This window comes from Mytilus californianus, unplaced genomic scaffold (genome assembly GCF_021869535.1).
Source record: "Mytilus californianus isolate M0D057914Y unplaced genomic scaffold, xbMytCali1.0.p SCAF_18, whole genome shotgun sequence".
Taxonomy (NCBI): Eukaryota; Metazoa; Mollusca; class Bivalvia; order Mytilida; family Mytilidae; genus Mytilus; species Mytilus californianus.
The window spans coordinates 7,755,609-7,776,854 of NW_026262666.1; the positions used below are offsets into that span (position 1 = coordinate 7,755,609).

The following is a 21,246-nucleotide window of genomic DNA, read 5'->3' on the forward strand; positions in this document are numbered from 1 at the left end:
TTGATACATCCTGCTCAAACTTCTTACATGGTTAGTGTGTGTGTGCGTGTGTGTGTGTAGGTGGGTGTGATGTTCAAGGGGGAACGCTTAAATCTGAAAAAATAACGTCCAATTTATACTCCTTATGATTTCGCCGGGAACACAAAATATAAAAAAACATCGAATTGAATCTATACCATTTCATGTCTAAATATTGTAAATCATGTCTATACATTGTCAACATAATATTACTCACTCATTATTGCACTAGTTTGATCTGTGATGCTGTAATTGTGCAAACAGAATTTTAAAAATACAAATTTGAATGCATATTTTTTTTTATTTAAAATTTAAACTTTCATAACAATAATTTGCAAATTAAAATCTTTGTATTACTTGAAACTTCTACAATATCTATTTTAAAGTCAACTGTAAGTATAACTTTTTTCAACCTTTTATTCTATTTTAAAAGACGCAAAATGAAATATCGATAACCCAAATAATTAAATGTGCATCTTTTGTAGATAAAGTGCAAGGTCATTTATGTGCAAATAGTGATATGTACATTTGTATGTTTTAAAAATACTAGTAATGCATTTTAACTATATTGTGGGTCTGTATTTAGTATTAGAATATAATTGTCAAATACATATAACTGATCAAAGAATTTAATTATTGGTTGACATATGAATAATTTGTCGTTGGCGCGGGGATCAGTCGCATGATAGTTTATCTTAGCAGTAAACACTCTGGTAAAGGATTCAATATAAAGGTAAATTTTATACGGATGTTTATCATAAGACTTCAACCTGAGTGTACATAAGTTATTTTTAGCCTCTGAAAATTACCAACTCCCACACAAAATAGGAGTTATATAGATAAAGAGAAACGAAACGACATTATTGTTATATTACATATATTTAAAATTACAAAAGATAGATACATAACACATAAACTCTTTTTTATCTGTTAGGAAATAACTGTGTGTTGCAAAAAGTATATTGTAGCGTCAAAGGTAAGATCAGTAATTCTAACATGTCTTAGTTTGTATTTATTTTTATATATAACAGTGTAAGAAAGAAGTCTATATAAAGTGTGTTAGAACTTGTAGCAATTCTAACATATATTATTTTGATAAAATCTATTTGGCTTGATTATTAGGTTAAACATGTTATCATAAGGCGAGAGGCTTTATAAACTATATAAACATTTATTGTTAATGCGTTTGTATTATTAAACTACTGGTCATTGTCTATTTTAACTGTGCTCAATTGCGGTTATGTATTAGGAAAGCTATTTACTGTGTCAAATATTTGTGTCAGAAATTATATTCTCAAACATCACATGTGCTTTCAGTGTTTTTCTTATTCATACACTTTAATGTATCTAATATTGCATATGCAAAATTGAAGTATTTTGATAAATTCATCTGAATTGTAAGGAGTGTTTTTCCTTTGCATATTTAAAATCAATTAAAGAAGGGAAATAACAATTTTACATAATCAAATATTATAATGCATTTTAAATCATACTTAACGACAACCTTTAAACAGTTTGTTTATACATAGAGGACTCATATAGGCTTTCATGTGTTTCAGCTGTCCAAAGCGGAAGAAAACATTAATGTCTTGTTAACATATACATAACTTTTATTTGTTGCTTCTGATTGGAATTTCATAGTTCCATGCAACGTATACTCTTGTGTGACAAATTCCTGAAGTTTTAGAAGTAGTCATACAGTATTTTAAATGTAGATCTTCCTTGTATCTTACAGAATTAAGAAATTCGTCCGTTGTGATGTATTGTCAAATGAGCTGTGATAGGTGTGAGATGGTACACCGTTTCCCGGAGCATATCAGAAAGCATGTTGTGGAAGTTCTCAAAACTGGCCAAGTCTGTAAGGAACTACTTCATATTGACGACATTTCGTTGTATTTAGAAGTAAGTGGCATATCTCGTCCTCTGAAGACAGCTTGTGAGGAGAAGCTGCTTGAAATAGTCGATGTCAAGAATTCAATAGATGCTTTACAAATTGCGGAAAAGTATCAGCTTTTATCTCTCAAGAAAGAAGCCATAGCGTTGATAACCAAACATTTTAAGAATCTGTGGGATACTGATTCTTTCGAATACCTCCATGAACAAAACTTAGAAAGAATTTGTCAAGTCAAAGACGTTTTTAAACATGATGACATTTTTCGAGCATTGGCAAAATGGCTGAATTGGAATCATGAAAATCGTTTGAAGTTTTACGGTAAACTTTTACATTCAGTCCAAAGACAGCGGTCTCCTCGAAAATATTACGACACCGAAAAAACATACCATTTATATCATGCTATGATCATGCCGTCTATAACATCAAAGTCTACTATAGTAGTTGTTGTTTTCAACTGCGATGGCGATCTAGTATGTCACAGGAAACTGTTTAAAAGTCATGACGTAATGGACAGGTTTTCTGTTGCTTGTGCGCAAAAAGATGAAACCGAAGCACCTTATGTTTACATTGCATCTGGCAAACATGTGGTTCGGTACGATGCTGTTCTATTAAAGCATGAAAACTGTCATAATCTCAATCATCAACGGTCAGAGTGTTCATTGGTGGTTCTTGGAGATTTCATTTACGCTCTTGGTGGCCACCATAAAGGAAACAATGTGTTAGAAATTGAAGAACTGGACATAAAGCACCATCGAAATATGTTATCGATTAAAAAGTCATGGAAAACAATTGCACAGCTACCGGACAACGTAAAACTTTCATTCGCTCCATGTATGACTTATTTTGATAAAATATACATTGTTGCCGAATTATTAAGTGATGGAAATATAAAGTCAACGGGCCTTTTAACCTTTGACCCAAATGAAAAAACTGTCGAAGTAGTGGCCAATTTTTCGAAACATTGTACGGACTGCAGAGCCCTTCTCCATGATTCGAAAATATTCGTTGCTTCAAGCGAGGGATATTTTCTGCAGTATGACATCCGGACGAAAATATTTTCTTTCTGTGCAGATTTACCTACAAAAGGAAATCATTTTGGTATGTATGCTGCATGGAACAGTATTTACGTCGTTGGCGCGTCTGTTTCCGATAATAACTTTGATAGATTTGAAAAAGATGTATATGATATTCAGACAAACAGCTGGAAACAAGAACGAATACTACCATGTAATCTTCCAGTTTATGGGAGCTGTGACATAAAAGTCCCTTCCTACACTCATTTGATCCCATTTAATGATTCAAGGTGACTAGAAAGCCAGTTGTTCAGTTGTATGACTAATATCTCTGATTTATTGCTTTCTATATAGTCATTGTTTTGTTTTAAAATTAAATTTTCAAAATGTGAATTATATGTTGAGGTGTTCCTATGATTAAAACATTTGCCTGAAGGATATAATTTAATCAAGCAAAATTATCGAACTAATAGTAATGCATGCACACTCAAATCAACACATTTGATCAACAAATATATTTGTATGATATTAAGTGCATGTAATGGAATCGCTATCTTGTAGCGTACAATAAGAAATGATGCATGCATTAGAAAAATCATTTCTTAGCTATTTAAACGTTTAAAGATGTTAAAGATGCAGTTTTACCTCGCAGGTTTTGTTCGTTAGTTTGCCATGAAAAGGATCGTGATCAAACCCAACACAGAAGTCATGGAAGTAGTAGAAACAAAAAACAGGATTAAAACACAAGTTTATCTTCTTTCTTGTTATTACAGAATTGCGCATTTTTTTCGTGAAACTAAATCTTTCAAATAATGCGTTATAGATTTTATCAATTCGTTGAAAAAAAAAACCCAACCAGGGTTATCAGCGTTCGAATTCTATATATATCTACATAGTACAAAGATTTTAAACTATAGTTACTAATGTAAAAAGATAAAACCTGACTGGTATTTTGAAATATGGATTAAGGTTGAAAAGTGTGAGAGCATTCTCCAAATTTCACGATGAGTCTTTCAAAGTCAAAGGTCAACTACGGTTCAATTTATCTTTTGTGTTTTAATTTGTTAAAAAGGACATAGAAGATGTCCTGTGAAATGTTTAAAAAGAAAATACAGGAAGAAAGAAAACTATTAAATATACAAAAGGCCTTAGCATCAATGAACTTTCTTCGTATCGACAACAAATCAACATGCAAAATTTTCATGTGATTTTTAAATCACGTGATTAATAATGCATTTGTTGATTTTCAACATGTTCAATGCAAACAATTTTCAAATATTTTTTTTTATTTTTATCTTTTAGTTTGCTTTTGTCAAATCATGTTTTAACGATTTTGCCGTTTTGTAATTTATTGTCACAACCGTTTTATATTTTTGGCTAACCTAGCTTTAGGCATTTAGCGTTCCATATGAAGGTTATTCGAGAAAACAAGTCGTGTGCACACAAATCGTTATCATACGTATTATTGATTTGAAGCGTACTAAAAATCTGAGTTGTCAATAGACGAAATGACATGATAAAGAGAGGCGAAAGATATCAAAGGGACATTCAAACTCATAAGTCGAAAATAAACTGATAACGCCATGGCTTTCGTAAAATTTACGAAGAGATGAACTTAACCACTTAAAACTCTTGGTTTAATAGCCTCTTTGTGAGCAGCAACCCCCTATTAAGGAAATCATGATAGGAAATACAAGCCCTGGAATATCGTATCAACTGGCAGATATATACTCCGTATGCAAGCGCTGCATGAATGTTGCTACATAAAAATGGAAGGTTTACAGTTTGGAAGCTGAAATCATCTCTTTTGTCATAAACTTTTGTTTTCAACCGACCCTCATTGTCGATTTCTAGATATAAGTCAAGATATGAGGCAAACTTAACTGTATCTGTTGTATCCTCAAGGGCAAGTGTTATACTACAAAAAAAACACAACAAACAACAAACACTCTAATCCCAACAAAAAAAAAAAAAAAAAAAAAAAAAAAAAACAGGAAAAAAAGAAGCATACAAAGAGCATGCAAGATTTCTGCTCCTATTCTTGTCGACTTGTTTCTTTGAGTCATATGAGGCAGACTTCATACAGGAGTTTCTCAAAAAAAGGAAACAAAAGCTAGCATTATCATTTAACTTCACATTCCGCTATTAAGATGATGTACTCACTAATTAATCAAGTGTTGGTTGACTATATTGATTATTTCCCTCCCATCGAACTTGCATACAGCAGATTTTTATGTGTTTACCTATGTAATCAACACCTACAGTAGCGATAGCCGGTAATAGGTTGTGTCAATCATTCAATATTTTAGGCCTTATGTGGTGAAAAATACCTATTTGCGAAAGAACGCAAACTGGATATAAGTTGTCTTTTTGTTTTTGATTGTTTTTGATTTTCGTTTTTTGCTTTGCTTCGCATTTACGTAACTTTACAACACACTTTTATTCTGAATCCATAGGGCTAACTAGGGTATAGACATATGGTAGTTCCTGAACCTCCCGTAATAGGAAATCACACTCTAAAGAGGGAAGAACAATACATAAATACGCTACCATGTCCGTCAATAATGGGAACAACATATTCTATACTTCATGCATCGAGAATGCAACGCTTTCTGGACTGAACAGAATTCCTTCAATAACTGCGAGGATAGCTTTAGGTATAGGTTGCCTGTCTCAAGGCAAATGTCTATCTAACATACTCGTACCAATATTATATAGAGATGGTCGAAACTATGGTGCTTTATCCCGCTTGACATACTGTAAAACCTTGATATTGGATTAAATGTGAATTTGTTCTCGTCCTTAAAAAGAATATTTGCACTGGTCATTTTGCAAAAAGAAAAAAAAAGCACAATCGTTTTAGTCTTGCCACACAAAAACTTTAGAAAATTACCGACATTGTTTTAAAAATAGATTTTTGGCAAATGGTGTCAATTCTTCTTAGAACAAATTGTCTCCTGTAAATGCAAAGATATTGAAGAATTATGTTTTTGCCATTTGATAAGGGACTTTCCTTTTTTAATTTTACTTAGAGTCCGGTATTTTTGCTATTTTACTTTTTAATGTAATCTCTTTTATCGATAGATATATGATGCACTTCCAATAGCTTTAGAGTTTTTCAAGTAACGTGATACGTCCTTTTTAATAGCCAGGATCGCAGTTTGTTTTGCCTAGGTGTTGAAATGAAATTCAAAATTGAAAAGAAGTCGGCAATCTAAAATCAAATGCTCTTCAAAATTATGATGAATTATCTTGCTTGAAAGCATTGAAGGCATACATGTAGTACAATCACGTAATTTTAAATATTTATTTCTTTGGAATGCAAATTATGTACTATATATAGAACTTATATTTTCTGAGATCGAACCAATTAAAATGTGTGAAATATCGATAAATCTATAAATGCACGTAGGGAGCGACGTAAATCTGCTAATTTCCCTCCCCCGAATGATATATGTAAAGCATGTAAAATGATATTTTTTCAGTGTTGCACCGTCACCAGGTTACGCGGATTTTCTCTTCTTGTTGTCTATTTCACTTAACATATTGTTACTGATTGTTACTAAAATAAATTCACGGTGGCTCTTAAAAATCTTATGTAATGCAAACGAAAAGCAGTAGCATGTAATTTTTCAAAATAAATTCGGTGAAAGAAATCGCTTTTGTGGCTTGTACTTCATCGCGCCTTCTTTACAGTTTTAGATCTAGTTCAGAATGTTGTAAATGGTTGCATATCTTGAATTAATTAGTGCTTAATAAATCATTGTTATTTATTCAAATGCAGACAAACAAGATCAAAATGCATTCCAAAAATCTAAACCCCGAAATACTGTCTAATTGCTACGCATAGTTCACTTAAAGCAGGAAAAAGATGTGTATTTAAAAATACTATATATAATCACCCGTGGGTCATTCTAACTTGGGGTCTTTAAATGTAATTTGATCATGAGGTTTTCAACTAATGGCTCAAAGGACATCAATAAAGAGTTGAAAATAAAATGAGGAGGGATATAAATTCTTATTGTTTCGAGTAGAAAGAAACACAACCAGCCCTTAAAAACGGAAAACGCAACAGAACAACGCATTGCTTGGAGTATTCCACCTGCCTGCTCTTGGTCGCTGTGATGCCTTCAATCCGAAAATAGCAGTCATTTTGGGGCCTTTTATAGCTTGCTGTTCGGTGTGAGCCAAGGCTCCGTGTTGAAGGCCGTACTTTGACCTATAATTGGTTACCTTTTTCACATTGTGACTTGGATTGATGGTTGTCTCATTGGCACTCATACCACAATTTCTTATTTTTATTCACTACACTGGCATTTCACTGAACTGCTTGCAGGCGTCCTAACTTCGCCATAATCCTGGACAGCAGCGTAACAATCCAACATAAGAACGAACTATCAATATCACCATGCTACTGCTGTGTGTATGCTATAGAATATATATATGCGTGCTTGTGGTGTGAGCCCTTATAGTTTACAGTTGTAGTTTTTTAGGGTTGTGAGAGAGCTGTCTACTATAAGTTTTTAATATTACATATTATATCTACCCTCTTCTATGGTTTTATAAAGGTGACTTTGTATATGCTCAGTCTTGGTTATGTGTTTGTTTTACTAATGTCTTAATGGCGACCAATTAACTGCATTTTTTTATTAGAATTGTATTTCCCTTTTCTACTCATCCAGTTATTGGGATCCTTTGCCTCTTTTACTTATCTATCTTTATACAATAATTTATAATGATGTTACGAAACGGACAATTACAAAAAATCTATCAAAATTTCGAATAGCAACGTTCTTAAAAAAGCCACATTCCCAACATAATTGTTACTGCCGCTAATAGAAAAGAAACTTTACCTCCAAATTTAAACATGTTTCACAATTGTGTTGAAAAAAGTAAAATAAAAAAATGCTGAACTCCTAGAAAAATCAAAAATATCAAATGGCAAAATTAAAAGCTGAAACAAATCAAACGAATGGACAATAACTGTGATATTCCTGACTTGATACAGGCATTCCTGACTTGATACAGGCATTACCTTATGTGGAAAATGAGAAATTAAACCTGATTTTATAGCTAGCGAACTTCCCACTTGTATGACTGTCGAATAGAATTCAATTATAACAAGGTGTGAGCAACACAAACAGACATGATATGTAAAAATGTGAACTATTGGGGTACATTTTTATATTGACAACAAGGTGTGAGCAACACAAACAGACATAATATGTAAAAATGTGAACAATTGGGGTACATTTTTATATTGACAACAAGGTGTGAGCAACACAAACAGACATAATATGTAAAAATGTGAACAATTGGGGTACATTTTTATATTGACAACAAGGTGTGAGCAACACAAACAGACATAATATGTAAAAATGTGAACAATTGGGGTACATTTTTATATTGACAACAAGGTGTGAGCAACACAAACAGACATAATATGTAAAAATGTGAACAATTGGGGTACATTTTTATATTGACAACAAGGTGTGAGCAACACAAACAGACATAATATGTAAAAATGTGAACAATTGGGGTACATTTTTATATTGACAACAAGGTGTGAGCAACACAAACAGACATAATATGTAAAAATGTGAACAATTGGGGTACATTTTTATATTGACAACAAGGTGTGAGCAACACAAACAGACATAATATGTAAAAATGTGAACAATTGGGGTACATTTTTATATTGACAACAAGGTGTGAGCAACACAAACAGACATAATATGAAAAAATGTGAACAATTGGGGTACATTTTTATATTGACAACAAGGTGTGAGCAACACAAACAGACATAATATGTAAAAATGTGAACAATTGGGGTACATTTTTATATTGACAACAAGGTGTGAGCAACACAAACAGACATAATATGTAAAAATGTGAACAATTGGGGTACATTTTTATATTGACAACAAGGTGTGAGCAACACAAACAGACATAATATGTAAAAATGTGAACAATTGGGGTACATTTTTATATTGACAACAAGGTGTGAGCAACACAAACAGACATAATATGTAAAAATGTGAACAATTGGGGTACATTTTTATATTGACAACAAGGTGTGAGCAACACAAACAGACATAATATGTAAAAATGTGAACAATTGGGGTACATTTTTATATTGACAACAAGGTGTGAGCAACACAAACAGACATAATATGTAAAAATGTGAACAATTGGGGTACATTTTTATATTGACAACAAGTTGTGAGCAACACAAACAGACATAATATGTAAAAATGTGAACAATTGGGGTACATTTTTATATTGACAACAAGGTGTGAGCAACACAAACAGACATAATATGTAAAAATGTGAACAATTGGGGTACATTTTTATATTGACAACAAGGTGTGAGCAACACAAACAGACATAATATGTAAAAATGTGAACAATTGGGGTACATTTTTATATTGACAACAAGGTGTGAGCAACACAAACAGACATAATATGTAAAAATGTGAACAATTGGGGTACATTTTTATATTGACAACAAGGTGTGAGCAACACAAACAGACATAATATGTAAAAATGTGAACAATTGGGGTACATTTTTATATTGACAACAAGGTGTGAGCAACACAAATAGACATAATATGTAAAAATGTGAACAATTGGGGTACATTTTGTTATAATCTGAATAACTATAAAAACAAAAACTATGTCAACAAAGAAAAAAAATGCATATTTACTCTCTATGAACAAAGCATATAAGCAAAAATGAAAGATAAGATTAAAAAAACAATTACCATGACACACTAACACAATGTCGGGTGTATAAATTCATTTCACGCCAAAAGGATATAACTGAAATGGATTAAACATTTAAGGTTAGAAATATACAAACACAAATAAAAAAGTCTGGAATATGTAATTCAGTGGTTGTCCTTGGTTCATGTCTGTCTTATTTGTTTTTTGTAAATTGTTTTGTTGTAAAGAAGGCTGTGAGTTTTCTCAATTGCATATAGCCGACTATATAGTATGGGTATTCTCATTGTTGAAGGCAGTACGGTGGCCATTAATTACTAACATTAACTGTATTTGAACTTTGGTGTACAGGTGTCTCATTTGCGAATCATACAATATCTCTTTAATTTAACATAACGGCACAAAGCACAATATCACAAACAAACAAAAAATTTAAAAAATACAGACATCAGAGTACTCACAGTTATTGAAAGCATAGTTCAAAGCCAATAAAATCGTCTTAAAATCAGATTTATCTTAGACTTAAATAAACAAAATCCAATGAATTTAGTGTAAAGACCTCATGAACAGTTAGAAAACACATGATCGTGTGCATTGCCAACAGAAGGTTGGACCGTGACTGTTTATATGTCTTTGTAGAAATTATATTTCATTGACTTTTTTATTTATTTTTACCGATAAAAACAAGACTGAAAAATCTACGTAGAGTGTAAAATTGTAAACCTTTTCATTATAAGTTTATTTAAATGACCAATACGATGCCTGGATCGTATTTGAATTTACAGACTCGATAAACAACGTAACGGAAAACTAGGATTCGCTTTCCCGTTGATGTCATTTTGTTCATCTGGTACGAATATGACAGAAAGTAAACTGAACGGGTATATATGACTTTCCAAAAAATGAGTTTATTCTAAAATTTTAATTTAAAACATATTGCAAAATTCAACCAAATCAACTCATTGGCTATTAGACGATTTGTCCTTAAGTCGTTGTGCAACTGTTAACCAAAACAATGCTTCTTTTTCGTTTCCAATAATCTGGTATGCTCGACTCAGATATAAACATGCTCTGTTCTTCCAAGGGCTAATACGGTCGATACAGTAGTTGTTTTTAACAGTCCAATGTAGTCTCTGTAAGCTATCTCGCAGTTGTTGTATGTTGTTTAGCTGGTAGAAACATAGAAATTGAATATAGTGCAGGAAAACAACGGATGGACAAAGGATTGCTCGAGGTTTTTTAGACAAATGGATAAACAGGTCTGTTTCGATGACAGTGTTTGGTTCCGGCCTTAACATAAACTTGCGCATTGTCCGCAATCTTATGTCTCTAAAGGTAGCATTGTTATGCAATATTTCTTTCGGTGGCTTTGTTACAAAAAACTCTGTACAGTCCCTTAGGTTGAAGGTAAACAACTTTTCTACAGTACATGTAAGTCTACCGTAATCAAGAATTGTCAATGCTTCATTGTATTGTTCATGGAAATAAAAGTACAAAGCGATCATCAGCCATCCTGATAAAGAGTCTTTGTACGTTGCAATAATTGCTGGACAAAACCACTTACGTCTCAACGAATAGTCACTCTTATTTGACTTTTGATGGCTTCTGTAGAATGTTTCCTGTGCAATTTCTTCGCTAAGGCAAATAAGACAAAGCAAATATATACTTCGTGTTTTGATAGAAAGATCAAAATTACTGAATTTATCCACACACAAATCAAAATGTTTGTTTCCAACAATTTCGGTAATGGTCGGATCATATCCAAACATATTAACCAGTGGCATAATAGCTATATTAAACTCGTGTCTACTTTGAGCGACTTTAGCATCATAAAAGCAATTAAAGTCCTTCAGTGACTGGCATTCTAAAACACTTAACCATCCAATATCATAAAAATTCTTTAAAATTGCAACTAAAGATTCCCGTGGTTGCCCTTCGAATTTCCTGTCAATCATGTTGTGTTCTGGAATGAAATAATTAGGAATGTATTCATGAATATTCCAATAAATCAGACGTTGAAGACACAACATAAAGCATTTTATAAGATTGTTTGGAGTCCAAATTGAATGGGGAAGTTCTTCGGATATCCAGAGTATAGTTGTTTTCAAAAAGTAAGAGCAGATTAACTTGTCAACATTTCCAGCTACCTTAACGACTTCTTTAACAAAAAGCTTAAGTAAAGCGTAGCATACAAATTGTGTATGATTCCAAGAATGAATCAATATCTTTTCTGCTTGAGAGAATGAAAGTCTCCATTCAAGAGGATTATCTTCTACTGAATCCGATTTGCTACCTACAGGAACAAGCAAAATACCTTGTTGACGGATCTTTTCTATTAAGATTTCAGCAGGCCAGTTTGATGATCTCGATCTTGTAAAAAATGAATTGGCAATTCCTGCCCAGTTGTCACATTTCAAAGCAAAGGCAAAGTCTATCGAATCATCTAGTGTAGTCAAACAGGGTCCATTTACCTTGACTGACATTTTTTTACAATTCAAATTCGCATTAATCGATTTCCATATTTTTCCAGAAAGAACTGCTCCGAAATCAGTAACAACAACACACTTCGAAAACATGTTTCCAATTGGACTTTTTTTTCTATTTTTATTAATTAATTTAGGGTGATTCTGGTCTACTCTTATCATTCCGAAACCAGGTTGAGCAACATGTATATCCAAAAATAGAAAATGTGTGTGCATACGTTTACACGAAGAGCTGGTGCTTTTAATATCGTTATTTTGTACTGGCATCTTGCATATAAACATAATATCCAGATCACTCCCTTGGAAGTGTAATCCCTCGGCCTTACTGCCACTACTAACATACTCAACGGACTTTGTCCCAGTGCAATTTAGAAATGCATCACGAACGTTAAAAAATTGTCTTCTATAAAGTACAATCTTTTCGGAGCCAACTACTCTTTCGCACAAAAACTTGTAAAGTCTTTGAGAAATTTCCTCCATTTCGGTAATATAAAAATGACACTAAATAGTCAAATAAATGTAAAAATGTATTTACTTCTGATTAAATTGTCGTATCTTTAAAAAGAACTGTGCATGTACCTTCATATGACGATATCAATATTGTAAAGGGAATAACCCTCTTAGATTTGATACTTTTTTTATTTTTTTGATAAAATTTCCGTAAAAAGTAATTTCAATTAAATAATGCAGTATAAGGAGAACATTTAATGAGTTTTGCATTCGCTAAGAATAAGGAAATTAATGAAATATTTAAATATCTTCCTGTTAAACATAACAATTAAACTTTGTAATAAAATGTACAAGTATAAGATAGGACCATATTTGGTTTCTTTGATATAAAAGTACAACAAAATACAAACTGAAAGGAAGATTTAAAAAAAAAAAAATAATTTACCTTTTTCAGTTGGTTATGGCAACATGTCACTACGATTAATAATTTTGTTTCGTAGAATCAAGGTGATCAAATTGCGAGTGTTTTGAATTTATACAAAGGGTCGCTATCTTTTCAGGGAACACATATAAACCTGTTTAGTTATTGGTTTATTTCCTTGAAGGCTTCTATTTAAATTACAATTTGGATAAGTATAATCGAACGAATTTAAAAAGGTTGATACATTCTTTTATGAATAGTCATATTGGAAACCTGTAAAAATTAGCATACAGTTAATTTTTTAAATGACTGATAACTTCTACTACTATCTGTAGAAAACAACCCGTGATTTATTTTGCAAATATCTCCGATGGAAAACAATACCAAGTTAAATAGAGAAAACAGCGAATTATAAATCTTTTATCTGTATTAGAATCTGCAACCTCCCTGGTTTATCCTCTCTGATACAATTGAAACGGTAAGCGCTGATGATTTATTTCAGCATCCCGTATTTGACTTTGACAGTACGCATGCATTTCTTTTTAATGCACATTTGCTTCCGTTTACTTGTCCGTTCTCTTTCAAAATTACAGAAAAGAATTGAATGAGAAATGTTTGATAACAAATGACATAAGGTATATATTCTTAAAGGCCTGTAGATTATGAAGTTGCTTATTGGAATTAGTAACACCAATTCGAAATATATATGCATAACTCCTAACTATCCTACTGCTTGTCGATACTTTTATTTTGGCGTTGCATAAGTCATGTCTTCTTTTGCTGTCCAGGACGTTAAAACACTAAATCCCTGGGATGTGTTTTAGTTGATTTTAATATCTGATGCATGATTTTTTATTATTAATTGTTTTTGGCTTTTAACTAGCTGTCATTAACTGCGAGTACTCTCAAATCGTACTTACGTGTTAATTTGGCCTGTTGATAAAATCTGTAATGCATGTTTGTTATTTAGCGTTATATCTCGTCACACTATTTTAAATATATTCCACCTTTGATAAGTGTTTGGTATGACAATAATTTTCACTTCTGTTCTCGTACTATGAACAACAAAAATATCTATTTTGTATAAAACATATTTCTGTACTCATGTATACCTTACAACAAAATTATTTTCATTTACCTGTGTACGATATTTTATTTGGCGGCATTTTGTCCGAGATTATGGTTGTCTTCTGATATTGTTTTATATCTAATCCCCTTGTTTTATTTATTTTGTATTTACATTATGTCATAGATCAGATTTATTTGTGCAGTGTATGTTCACTTGTTTTTGTTAATATGTCTTTTGATTGCGTTAAGCCATTTCAATTGATATTTTATAGTTTGTCTTTCTATGTTGTGATGTTACACTATTGTTTTAGGTGAGGAAGAAGGTTGGCGCGTATTAAAACTTTTAAACCCTCTGCATTTGTTTGCACCTGTCTTAAGTCAGGAACCTGATGTTCAGTAGTTGTCGTTTGTTCAAAGGGTATTTAGGTAGAAGAGTGAAAAAAAGGATACTATTTTTAACTTTTTTAGTTTTAGGCAAAGAGTCTGTAATATCAACTTATCAATTCAATCGTTATTTCACTCCAATAGCATGATTTTATAAAAGGTAAAACTTTGACATAATGCTAAATTGCTGAAGATCAAATGCTTGTAAGAAGCAACCCAATGCACGGTTTTTATCAACAGATTGCCAAAAGCTGTCTTATTTGATATATAGTATGAATTTAAACATTGCAATATTTTTCATCTGTTTACACATGAATATATATCTAGAATAGTTTATATATTCATGATGTGTAGATATATTTTATCGAGTTCAATTTGATGTTTTTTTATAATCAATGATTCAAAGGGAACAAATTGATCATACATTTGATACGTAGTATACGAATCTGACCAAAGAACGATAACATTTTCTAATTATATTGAAAAGAAGACAGATTATGCATATGCTCACTGGTTTTGTTTGGGATAAATTTAAATGAAAAAATCATAAAGGGACGGCAAGATAAGTCGGCTATCTTTCTATGTGTAAAAAATACACAGATATTTTCAAAGAAAAAAAATAAGAATAAGAATAAGAACTGTTAAAATATCGTTTAATATAAAATGTTTTTTGTCCTTGGTTTCATTATAATAGAAAGAAGAATAATACAGAGATTGAAGAAGGCCAGTGGCCGAAACATCTTACAAAATGGTTTATTTACTACAATAGTACTAATTATTAAACAAGGACATAGCACATGAATTCCTTTATATACATATACTCCTTTTACTATGTTTAATGGAAAAAACATCAAATTCCCTCAATCTTACCAGATATTACAATGAAGTGTCAGTGTTCGTATACTATAATGACAGATATACAAACAAATCTGTCATTGCATTTCAAAATTTTGACAATATCTTAATGAAAAAAATCCAACACTTTCAGTATTTCATTTCCAAAGATTTTTTATGTTTATAGAACTCAACCAGACTAAAACTGATAAAATCCATGTCTTTCAATAGTTCTGCTTCTCTAATGAAGGCAAACTCAGATGAGCTCTTCGGACGAATAGTATTCATAAAGTGATTTTTTTTCATTTTCAAGGTTGTTTATTATAATTGTTTTAAGCTCTGTTAAGTAGAAAACAAAGTTGTTTGCATTGCTGTTTTACTACAGAAAAGAAATTCCAAAGGTGTACATTTGTAAAAATGAATATTATTATATCTAACAAAATATTAGGAAACTATTTTGAATTAAAAAATACATCTCCTTCATGTAAAGCTTGGATTACTTGCCAAGAATCCGCTATACTTTAGGTCATTTTGGGTTTGATTAGCTCGTCAACGTTGATGTTAGGCTATTTATTTGGAAATGATTTGGCATAAAACATCACTGAAAAAAACATTAATTGTCAAATTGCGCATTTGGTGTGGTTAAATTAGTACCGTTAACGTTATCGCTACCACTGGGTCTATACGTCTGCTCGTTGATTGTTAAACCCGAGTGAATCCTTCGGTACTGACATGAAAATACGATTCCCTTTCTGGATTTTGCTTCTGGCTATGCGTTATATCAATTTTCGTTTGATCAACTCTTTAACATTTCAATTTTTTAAAATAAATTGGACTCGAGCAGTACTGGAGAGACTTTAGTTGTCAAAGTGGTGCAATAAAACTGATACCCTTAATGTTATAATGACGAACTATAATGATACCTAGTATCTAACCAATATCAACAAAGTACATTATCAATAACTGCCTACGCATATAAGTCCAACCCCTGCTAATGAGGGTTAGTTGTTAATTTATATTAGTATTAAATATAGATGGCTCTTTTTCTATGGTTTTTTCCTACCTTTTTTGGTCCTTGGATTCATTATAATAGAAAGTATCTTGATTCTCAATAGGACTTCTGTAAATTATTATTGTAGTTGTTAAATTGGTGAAACACACACAAGCACAAATACATGTATAGCTTAGCTAGCCGAGCTTGAAATGACTTTATCACGTGCATACATCAGGTGTTACTACAAAGTTCACTAAGTAAACCTCTTTCAAAAGTTTTGAAACCCTAAAACATAAAACGTTTGGAATCTTAAAGCCAAAAAATGCTTAATCAAACAGCCAATGAAGTTTTAATTACTTTGCAAGTGGAAGCTGTTACTTAACTACTGTAAAGACCTAGCATTGCCAGTATTAAAACAAAAGAAAAAATCTAAACTCTGCAGATGTCTCACCATTAATCATCAGAACTAGAGTCAATGATTTAAACACAAACATTTCAATATAACAGAAAATGATTAATGACGTGAGAATGTTGCATGTAAATGACATGTAATAATAAAAAAAAAATAATAAAAAAATGAAAAATATCTTCATAGTCAAACAACGCAATTAAAAATCGTTGTTTTACTTTAAATGTGACTGATTCTTCTAGCAAAGTTTAATTTATACATGTTTGGTCTATATAAATTTTAATTTCTGACTTATGAAACGGTAACATGTATTTCAATTACTATTGGCATGATTGGGGAATATCTATTTTTACTTAAAAAAAACAATAAACTACATTATAAACTGCACTATAAAATGGCCATAGAATATAACATCACCTGATAATTTCACATGTTTCTTATAATCTCAATGCAAAATGAGGGTTTGAACCGAATGTGTAAAGTTTCAAGATATACATATGTGTAATAAGATACAGAGAACGGTGTAGTTTTTAACATTTCAATAAAATTTAAAAAAACAATAAGAAGATGTCTTCTTAAACATAAGCCAATTTGCAACAAAGAAGGTAAAACCTAGCTTATAAAATGATGAATGCTTTCTTTATCCATTTACATATCTGTTTTCAAATGGTCCTCTCAGCAATAAACAATATATGTATCATCTTTGACATAAATTCGACAAAATCCACTACAAGAAACTTCTTTTCTAATAAATATCACTAAAGATCGCAACTCGGTGTTTACATGTATCGTTTGTCCGCATAGGATGTAAAAAATCACAGCCATGTTCTCGTTCAGACCATGCATTAAATATTGGCAGGGGAAGGTTAAACAATAAACAATCAATCCAATTTGAACATATCAATATTGTGATGCATATCAATAATTAAATCTGGTCTTTAACATCATTTAAAACATTCTAGAGAAAGTAACAACTGAATAACAACTGAATAAAAGGCTGTCATTATAAAATTTATTAATGTCATCGTAAAATCAATGGATAAACTGAAAATTACAAAATAATTATGATCTGCACTTTGTCATCATTAAGAACACATCAAAAGTTGAAAACAAATATTGGATGGACAGTACTTAAGTTATTTCATACAAACAGCTGAAGCCGCGCATCAACCACTTTGTCGTCCGTCTGCCATTCTTCCCCAACAATACATCCGGATGTTTTTGTTTATAACTTAAAGAGGATCTTTTCATTATCCTTCATTACATCGGAACAGTTTATTAAATACTTGATGACAAATAATATATTGCTTAATTCATGAAATATTACATATAATCATAAAAAATGATAAAACGATTTTTTGACTTAAATGTAGATATATATTAAACATTGTACTTTGATTTTTTTATGTATGCATTTACACTTTCTATTTTACCCCTGCACAGTTTGGACAAAAAAAAGGAACTAGTCTGTCTGCTGTTTTGTCAGAAAAATTTGAAGCGATTTGTCAAATCTAAAACAAACATTGTATCGTTATGTAACTAAAAATGTTAACAATTAAGATTTGTTGCATATTTTTATTTCTTGACTGTAAAATGAAAATAGGTATTGTATCGAATTTTTAAACTGTTGACAACTAATATATCAGAATTTGTAAAACGATAAAATAATAAGCTCAAAAGTGATATATACGCTGTATGTGTTAATGAGTTAGGTGTACACTTTAATGACGTCATACTCAATGGTTTCAAGCAAAATTGATTAAATGCTTTTTTAGACATCTGAGAGTTATTTTGAGAGAAACATCATCCATTTTTTACATAGTGCCAAGTTTTACGTTTAAGCATAATCTAACCAGCTGGACAATATAGTAACTGACTATTGCAATTTGGTAAGATTCCATTTGAAAAAATTTAAATTTAAAAACAGAAACCACAGAAGAAACCTGCAGCATTTGAAGCGTTTATCTTGATTAAACTTCTTGCGCACATTCAAAACTAGAACTATGAAAGCGAAGTATGTGTAATTACCTTAGAGACACACAATATCAACACGATCACAAAAAGAACAACTAAAACCACACACAGCCAGTTTTGCCTGCTGTAGCTTCAACCAAAGTTTCCTAATGATTTCTTAATGAATCAACGGCAAATGTAATGCAATGTTTACTAAATTGCAGATGTCTGTGTACATGAAAGACCCGAACAAACTGTAAAACAACTATTGGAGGATACAAATGTCATTCTAAATAGTAAGTAGATTGCAAATCCGATTTGAAAACATTAGATACAGGACATATTATCCCGAAATGACACAATTTCCTTTTAATACTATTACATATTGATGTTAAAAAAATGGTAGCAAATCACACAAAACATTGTTATAATTATAAATAATAAACAAACCAGCTTAATATGTAAATTAAAAATACAATTTTATATTTAGTATGATTATTAATGTCCTTATTATATTGACATTTAATGTAAACAACTTGATCGTTTTGTTTTTGTACGAGTTCTAACTTTGTAACGTCGTTTATTATGTCTTTACAAAAAAATTATATTGCTCTACACGTCAAACAAGTGAGATTACAAGATGTATTTCAGATTCAATTGTTGGTTTGTATTTGACTGGGAAATCACGGTATTTTATTACAACCATTGATATGATGAATTCAGTATGAATTTTATAATTACTGATGACATGTTTGTCGATATCAAATCTTAAAAATAGGTCGTTAAAGAAGACACATACCGCAAAAAGGAGATCAAGTGGATAATTTAAGAAAATGCCTATACCAAGTCAGGAATATGACAGTTGTTATCCATTCGTTTGATCTGTTTGAGCTTTTGATTTTGCCATTTGATTACGGACTTTCCGTTTTGAATTTTCCTCGGAGTTCGGTATTTTTGTTATTTTACCTTTGAGTAAATACGAAAGCATCTGAAAATAAACGAGTTAAGAAACACAGACATGAGAGAGCAACGATTTTTCCGCATCCCGAGCCCCAGACCCCCAACCAAGGTTTTGATGAATAACATAACACAATAAACTACTTTTCAAATACTGTTGAATGCTTACTAGTCTGAGTCGGTCACAAACTAACACACATTGCGCGGTTAGACATTTACTCTACATGTAGACATCATTTAAACTCTGTGGAAGGAAAATTCTGCTTAATTCATATGCCTGCTCTTTCGTTTTTAGTTTCATAATACTATTTATCATACGCCACGATATTTGAAACGAGTGGCATATACTATTAAATCTGTTACTTCGACTCGCATTTGTCTGTTCGTCTTTCCGCCCCATGTTTATATCTGCTACTGATCATAAACCGCTTCATATAGCTATATACGCGTAGAATGTGAAGAAACTTTAGAAAAATCTCACTTATTTAAGTTGTTTTGTACCTTCTATGCCATTTCTATGATTTGTTGTTTCCTTTTTTGGTCGTATGACTTTTGACTTGACTCGGTATTTATGCATCCTGCCATCCTGTTTTAGACTTTTTAACTTTGAGCATTATCGGATCAGCTGGGTCCTAGGGTGCGATTCGGAAACAAAGGTTTTTACAGTGTTGTTTCTATTTTATTTACCCTTGTATTTATATTTACCTAAATCTCATTCTATTGAGAAAGTGTATACTATAAACGGTACGCATGTGCTATCAATGACAAAAACGTTTTTTGATGATGTCATTGACAACGTCAAATTTACTATCTACTACACTTTTTTGTTGGCGTCTTTGTCGATTTTTATGTTTTTTAAATTCATTTGTCAGTTGTGGTGTACGTCTGTGATGTTTATATAAACAATGTTAGCTGCTGGGTCCCAATTATTACCACATTACTCTATTATGTCTGTTTCGGTTGCACATCCAATTTGTTTCAACATAACGGAACTCTAAATAACTGTCATACAATTTGGAGGTTAAGCTAGCTATAAAACCAGGTTTTACCTACCATTTTCTTCGAAAAATGCCTATACAAAGTAAAAATTATGGCAGTTGTTTTTCATTTGTGCCGTTGATAAATAGCGTTTTAGTTTTTTTTTTTTTTTTTGACTTCCCCTTTTTGAATTGCATGGAGTATTTTTGGTTATACATTTTTACTCGGCATGACATGGACTTTTTCATATCATTAAACTATAGAACCCATTTGAATCCGCTTTTCCCCCTGAAGTTCTACATGTAATCAGGACATGATGAGACTTTCGCAGATTCTTCACAATATAATACAAGTGTGCATCTCTTATTTAACAATTTTCTTTCAAAAGATCATATGAACATTACCATTTCGTTTTAAGTGTGGTACCAATTTTGAATCGGCACCTGCTTTTACTTTCCATAAACAACATTTTCTGAAACTATTCAAAATATTCATAATCTTCGTTATGCAATATAATTGTACCCTAACTGTTTTTTATCTTTTTAAATTGATCGAATTTTCGTTATAAATAATTAAATTTGCCATTGCTTTGTTTGTGTGCAAGAGCCATTTTGTGAGTTTTCCTCGCAGTATTTAGTTTATAGATAAAAACCTTGTTTCCTAAAGC

General features: G+C 31.6%; 1 protein-coding gene across 1 annotated transcript; it reads left to right on the forward strand.

Moving 5' to 3' along the window:
* Positions 1-369: 369 nt before the first annotated feature.
* On the forward strand, positions 370-3,318 carry LOC127726645 (uncharacterized). The gene is made up of 2 exons (XM_052234080.1): positions 370-994; positions 1,754-3,318. The coding sequence occupies exon 2, from the start codon at positions 1,777-1,779 to the stop codon at positions 3,217-3,219; it is 1,443 nt and encodes a 480-aa protein (XP_052090040.1). The 5' UTR covers positions 370-994; positions 1,754-1,776; the 3' UTR covers positions 3,220-3,318.
* The last annotated feature ends 17,928 nt before the right edge of the window (positions 3,319-21,246 follow it).